The 7,500-nt window shown below is 41.0% G+C and overlaps 2 protein-coding genes across 2 annotated transcripts in view; one reads left to right on the top strand and one right to left on the bottom strand.

The window, feature by feature from the left end:
* Positions 1-643: 643 nt before the first annotated feature.
* On the top strand, positions 644-2,947 carry SARC_00358 (hypothetical protein; the record flags this gene model as incomplete). The annotated part of the gene is made up of 3 exons (XM_014305961.1): positions 644-865; positions 2,072-2,182; positions 2,717-2,947. 3 exons carry the CDS (start codon positions 644-646, stop codon positions 2,945-2,947), a joined length of 564 nt encoding a protein of 187 aa, XP_014161436.1.
* Positions 2,948-4,662: 1,715 nt separating this feature from the next.
* Positions 4,663-7,500, bottom strand: part of SARC_00359 (hypothetical protein) — a 6,411-nt gene continuing 3,573 nt past the window's right edge. The window contains exons 7-11 of the mRNA XM_014305962.1: positions 7,390-7,462; positions 6,737-6,844; positions 6,277-6,385; positions 5,530-5,635; positions 4,663-4,758 (exon numbers count right to left, since the gene is read on the bottom strand). Coding sequence (XP_014161437.1) covers positions 4,683-4,758; positions 5,530-5,635; positions 6,277-6,385; positions 6,737-6,844; positions 7,390-7,462 — 472 coding nt within the window. The 3' untranslated portion in view covers positions 4,663-4,682. The remainder of the gene's footprint in view (positions 4,759-5,529; positions 5,636-6,276; positions 6,386-6,736; positions 6,845-7,389; positions 7,463-7,500) is intronic.

Here is a 7,500-nt window from a genome sequence, read left to right on the forward strand (position 1 = left end):
TATATATATATATATATATAAATAATACATATATGTATATATATATATTTATATCTATATATATTATTAAGGTGTGTACTTTAATTTATATGTTCAATATGCTGCCATGTATATCGTAGTGTATTGCTGTAAAACAAATCACAGGAGAGTGAAGGCACGTATATTGCTGACTGATTATAGCGACAACCGTGCCATTGTAGTACTTTTTTTATAACATTTCTGGAGACTATTGGAGATTGAATCCGAATATGCTCATCCAATTTGCATGTTCGTCAACCACAATACTTGTCTGCTCATACTGTCAAAGAAATGCACATAGAAATCCTCTCAAGAATTATCGTTCGCAATTGTACAATCGCTATATGTTTTTATACACACCTGATGAATAAGTTTTTGTGCAATTGTTATACAGGTCAAGCACGTTGTGCTTGTGCTATCTGGAAAGGGTGGTGTGGGAAAAAGCACCGTCACAACACAGCTAGCCCTATCCTTAGTAGAAGAGGGCAAGACAGTCGGAATTTTGGACATAGATCTCTGCGGTCCATCCATACCCACCATCTTCGGGGTGGCAAATCAGAATATTCACCAGTGTGACGAGGGCTGGGTGCCTGTATTCCTCAACAAAAGCCAAACCCTATCTTTGATGTCAATCGGGTTTCTGCTCAATAATCCGGACGACCCAATTGTATGGCGTGGCCCCAAAAAAACGGCTATGGTCAAGCAGTTCCTTACAGATGTGGTGTGGGGCGAGCTAGACTATCTACTGATCGATACTCCGCCTGGAACATCTGACGAGCATATTTCCATCGTTGAGCATCTGAGGGTGTACAAGCCCGAAGGGTGCGTTGTAGTCACCACGCCCCAGGTACACTCGTTTTTGTGTATATATAGAAGCATCCATCAATGTGCATATACACATGTACGATATTTGCAAGCCACATGTGTATGTGAAATATATTTGAAAGTATATGTGATAGTATGTGAATGTATATGTGGAAATTTATCTCAGAAAAGATGTGTATGTGCATATGCGCGTGTATGTTCAAGCACACGCGAATTAACATAAATATATGCATGCATAGTGGGTTTCAGGCGATTTCAGACGGGTACCCTCTTTGCATCCACCTGCAAACGTCTAGCACAATTTCACGTGCGTTTGACCCTCAGCGAGGTCTTCGTTTAATTGTAATGAGTGCAATTGCGGTACATTGTTATGTATTTGATCTGCCGGGATTTGTGTTATCATGATATGCGTGGTTCCATCTTTCTATTATTCTGCGACTGTGATGCGATGCCCTGGCGACTTATTGATGTGCGCGGTCGACACTTTCTTCTTCCTACGTTGTAATTGTTTTATGAGATTCTATCGACATCTTTCTGCCGAACATGATTGACGCCGTGCATTATGTGTGGGAGCAGAGTGTCTCTATATCATGCTCATGTTTGTGATGCATGCTTTCAATTTTGTTTGTTAATCATTGCGCACTTGATACTCGCAATGCCGATCAGCATTTCTTTCGTAAGTCTCACGTTCCTTGATTTCATAAGTCTTGCGTTCCTTGATTTCGCCTTCTGTGCAACAGCATGGATACACATAGGTACATATGCTAGTCTATTCCGCCCTATACATTCATTGTAGTGACTAGTTTGACGTGTGTTTACGAATCAGCCCTCAGATGTACGGTACTTGTAGACTGTCGAATCCTCTGAGAGTCGTTTCCCAGGCATCAATAAACTGGTAATCTATACGATGAAGCATTACGTTCACGCTGTAAAAACAATAGACTTCTATGTAAATGATATTATTATAGTTTATATACTAATCTATACGATGAAGCATTACGTTCACGCTGTAAAAACAATAGCCTTCTATGTAAATGATAATATTATAGTTTATATACTAGTTAAAGACTTCCTACGAGTTTCAGAGATGAAACCACCACTACCACATCCTATTCTATCGAGCCTATGCCATCAATAAACACCCACACTTGCATCCCGCTCTCCTCTTGACTGCGTTTGACCTAATGCATCCTCGACCTAAGCCTTCATTCTTTTTCTTGTGTCATAGGACATGTCCACAGCCGATGTGAGGAAAGAATTGAACTTCTGCAAGCGCGCTAAATTGCCGGTGATTGGTGTGGTGGAAAACATGAGTGGCTATTGCTGTCCGTGTTGCGGGGTATGTTGTTTTCTCGGAAACCTGTGGCGATTGTCACAACTGCTGCTGTCACTTCGTTTAGCTCGTTCTTCCTTTGGTTCATAAAAAGTTAAGCACAGTTCGGCCTGTCAATTCAATCTACACACCATTATTCACTGGTGGTCGCTCGACCTTGATACGAGTACAGCCTTACATTAGAAGCATCTGAAGTACGCTCATATCTGGCATGAAGCATCTGATGTACGCTCATATCTGGCATGAAGCATCTGATGTACGCTCATATCTGGCATGAAGCATCTGATGTACGCTCATATCTGGCATGAAGCATCTGATGTACGCTCATATCTGGCATGAAGCATCTGATGTACGCTCTTACCTGGCATGACGTTTGCGCATGACTAGATCGTGGCGCTAGCACACACATGTTAAGTAATTCTTCGTAGCTGCAAAGTTCAGAACGTACGCAAACTTGCACATATGTTCACCCCAATCCTTCTGAGAGCTTACAGCACGTATGGCATGGACACCCGTGCATATCACCCCCACCCACCTCAGGAAATCACAAACATATTCTCATCCGGGGGCGGTTCGAACATGGCGAAAGAGTTCGATGTGCCGTTTATCACGCGCGTCCCCATTGACCCGTCGCTGACTGCGGGTGCGGGTACGATCGACGAGACCACCGGCGAGAAGAAGACCTTTGCTGAGTGTTTAGCTGGCTCTGAGTCGTATAAGGCCACGAGGGAAGTACTGGTGACGAGTGTACTGGAGGCGTGTGAGCAGTAGAGCTAGGAACTATTCGCAAGGCTTTTGTAGACTGGAGATAGTGTCGTGTTGCATCATTGAGGGGTTGTTTGAAACAAGCATGTTCTTCCGAAATAAGAACGACTTTTTGAATATCGGCTCTATTCGGAGGTCTAGTTACCATGACCAGTGATCGGATATGACAGGCCTACATTAGCCAATCAGCAAAACTCGGTGATAGGCAGGTACGCACACATGCAATAGTGGGACAGGCTATCGAGCCTTGTATATTTAGAGATAGATGAAGTTAGTTGTGCAAAGTAGTTGGGGCGCATTGGAGAACAGCAGTGAACTGTACGATGCGCGATTCGCGTAATTAAGTGACATGGTATGTCCATGGCACTTTGTGAGAGGTATTGGGTTTAATTTATACTTTGACAATATTGCATATAAAATCGGATAAAGTATCGCATTGCTAATATACTTCCTTGGCGACTCTTATGCATTCGTCTCGTGAAAATATGTGGACAAATTAGTAATTTTGTGATTTGTGGGGCAATGAATATGGATCTGAACTTATGTTCGTAGTGCTTTGCTTCCATACCTGTCACAAACGTACTAAAAATGTTAGAACTGTCACGTATATTCCAGTAGATCAATGGAACGAATTTTGTCATTGCATACTTGCAGTAACGAGAGATCGTTGACTAAACACGGTTTGTTACGCTTATTTGTATAGCGAGCTTTTTACCGTTCCGAGTATACAGACGTAGATGCGATTCAACCATTTTCGAAATCCTTTGATGGTTTGATTTTGCAGTATAAAGTTATATCTGCGGGAAGCTATGCAACTCCTACCTGTGATCTGCGTGATAATATGACTCCTATGATAGACAGACGCAAAATGTATATGTACACAGGGTTCCAGATATATACGCACACAGATTCCACAAACATCAATAGCCAATCAAATAAAACTGGTATAACGACGACAGTAGCCTTCAACTAATGCCTGGAGGCCTAGCCTTAGCGGGTCATCGCAGCGAGCGAGGATGGTTCGTAGTACACAAGAAAAAACCCCATCAATGGCCAACTTTAAATAATAATAAAGACTGAGCTCATATATATATATGTATATATATATATATTAATACATATGTATATATATATATAAAATACATATTTATATACACACATACTTGCAATATATGTAGATATATATATATATATAAATATGTATTATATATATATATATGTATTATATAAATATATAAATATGTATTATATATATATATATGTATTATATAAATATATAAATATGTATTATATATATATATATGTATTATATAAATATATAAATATGTATTATATAAATATATATATATTTATATACAAATTATATGTATATTAATACAACACAAGAATCTGTGGCTTAAAAGATATCTGTACGGTCATTTTTTTGCCAGAAGAAACATTTCCCGCAGATGGACTTAGATGTATTGCAAATAATATGAGCGTTTTAGGTCTCTTGGTACACTGAATGAGAACACTATCGAAGGTAATTTAGTGTGCGGGTGAACAACAGAACAGAGGCTGTGCGTAAATGATAGTAAATTAATTAATCGCCTGCATTTCCTGTCTAACATGCGAATATTCGATGGGTTCGTTAAGAACTTCATGAGAATCGGAAAAAGAAACCTACCCCATCTAATACTATGCGTCACCAAATTCAATGTGTGTCCACAATAGCACAATTCTACGAGAATAGCTTGGGAGTTTATTTCCTAAGTCGTTCGCAAGCTTTAGCAATTGTATCCTCTTGTTTGCAGATCGCGAAGCGGACTAGTGTGCATCTGTAAAGAGACATGAAGAAATTGAAAACCAGCCAACATCAACAGTATATTCATATTTGCACTGGAAGGGAATTAGAATAGTATGACTATATATAGAGGTTTCAGGATATAGTATAAACCTTTGTTTCAAACCAGTCAAAAATATTACCGGGAACGAATCTGGCAGTCACGGATGAGATGGACTGCTCTATTCTTAGCTTAGCTCATCTCACGGAAAGTAGAGCGGTATATATATATATGAACTACATGCGCAGAGGGATTATTGAGCATATATATATATATGAACTACATGTGCAGAGGGAGTATTGAGCATATGCATGAATACTGTAGGCGCCGAGGACGGGATATATGCACTGAATACGCAGCGAGAACGGGTGATTTGCGATTGGTACACATACGATCTCTACACACGAAGAGACTTTAGGTAATGATTCGCACCACAGATGTGAGGGAATCAAAAGTGCTCACCCATCGCAAAACACACACCAAATCTCTATGCATGGATACAAGATAAATCATCTGGGAAGCAGACTAAAAAATTCTACTCCAGTACACATGCGCACAACACGGAATACTGACATCGCAGCTACATAACAATATTACGTAAAGAAGCGACACGGTGACATGGGCAGACCCAAAACCGGCACAAGAGCAGATACGCTTCACATTTTCTTTAGCATGACAGCAACAAGCATTCACGTTTACGTACTCAATATACGTGCAATAACATCGCGACGAAGCACAGGATGGGATACAAAGGCGTTTCCATACCTTTTGGTGGTACCAGCGGGTGGGTCTTGGTAGAAGACACTCATCGGGACGGCTGCGACACCTTTGGTCTTCACAAGCCATTCGACAAACTCTGTGTCAGACTTGCCTGTACACCCAAATGATGGTAATGGCAACGATGTTAAGAATGGTTTCCATAGGCCTAGAAGTGGGGTAGAATGCTACGAACCCCTTAGACTGTCACTACAGCACCATAGTTGGAACGAAACTGGATTGGTATCACAGGTGACTCAGACTTCAAACGAAGTCGAATGATTGTACCCCATATATATGCAGCTGCTGTTTTGCAGTCGTGGTCCAAATTCCGAGCATAACTACAGCAAGCAAAATGCACGTTATGGGTTGATGTCTAGTCTTAAGACGTATTACTTGACTTGAAACCGGGTTCAAACGCACTCATTACCACAGCCTTCTATCGAGGTCACACAATAATATAGCTCTAAAAAAGGAACATCAAGTACGATTATGACGACAGAATCGCGCAATGTATTGATGGGCGTGGCGAAGAGACATTCGAATACGAATTGTAGAACGTCAGAACTTTGATCTCACATTGGCGTGACAATTCAAGTACATATTTACTTTCAATATACACACATACATGGACGCGGTTGTATGATAAACCCATGAGTATAGGTTTCATACGTGAATAAATTCTCTCATACATCCAAGAAAAACGAGTACATAACCAAGGAAAGGAGGAACATTTGGATATATATTAAAGCATACCAGTCTTAGCAACATCAGCAATCAGGAAATAGCCCCCTTCTGGAAGGATTACCTCCACACCGAGAGCTTCTAGTGCAGCTCCCAGGATGTGTGCATTGGATGCGAACATCTGCATAGAAAGGGCACATACGATTAGCACGGTACGTATATAGTACCAACGATCCACTCTGTAGTAGTGCTAACGCCTGGAACCAAAAAAATGTGATTTAGCAGTATAAGCGTAAATCACAAATGATACAATCCGTGACAGAACTAGAGCCCAAGATCCAGAAGATGTGAGCACCGCCCATCGATGAAAATGTGGACTTTTTTCATCCATTAACTCAAGGACTTTACATATCACTGGAAGGTGACGTGGTGAGGCAACATGTGGGGATTGCAATGCAAGGTTGAGCCACTTACATCTTGTCGCGAGAAAGAGATATACACGAAACGTACTCAGAGATCACACATTTCTTACCTTGGAGACAACTAGTTCTGTTGCTGTATCATTCTCGAGTGCGTCCGCTACACCGACTTGTAGCGGAGTAGGAGCACAGTATGTGATGTACGAGTGTAAGGCTTTGAACTGCAATATCATAGGCACAACGGAAACACGTGTTTTTGAACGTTAGTATACATCTGTTTGTGGTCCGACTCATTTGTCAGCAACAGTAATATAGATGTACTAGTGCGAGCTTCTCCAAGCTTAAAACTGATTTTGGATGTGTCGTTGCTAATGATGGGTTGTGTCCGTACTTTGCGCATAGAAAAATAATAATCGATTGCTATTGAACAGTCAAAAAATGGGTGGAGGGTTCACTTCCACAGAATACGACACGAAGGTAGTTACACTCTGGAAAACCCTGAAACTGTAATCGCCCCACGAAGTACAAAACAGTCATAATACTCATTAGCTCTTCAGAAATCAGAGCCATAACAAAGGTCAAATAACAACAATCGAGCGAAGCAAAGTAAACAAAAAAAATCACGAAAAGCTGCAAAATTCAAATTTAAAATAAGAACCGATCAGACTAGTCGACTTCCGGATTCCAGCACTCCCCACAGCCTTAGCTTCAATACAAACACACAGAAACCACTTCCAGAACAGACCGGCACAAATGTATCTCATACCCCGCCGAGCCAATCTGCGGGTCCCAGGGCCCACCCAACTCTCCAGCCGGTGAGATTAAACATTTTCGAGGCGCTGGTTAGTGGTGGCAAGAAACACGTATGAGTACAATA

This window comes from Sphaeroforma arctica (genome assembly GCF_001186125.1).
Source record: "Sphaeroforma arctica JP610 unplaced genomic scaffold supercont1.10, whole genome shotgun sequence".
NCBI classification, from domain to species: domain Eukaryota; class Ichthyosporea; order Ichthyophonida; genus Sphaeroforma; species Sphaeroforma arctica.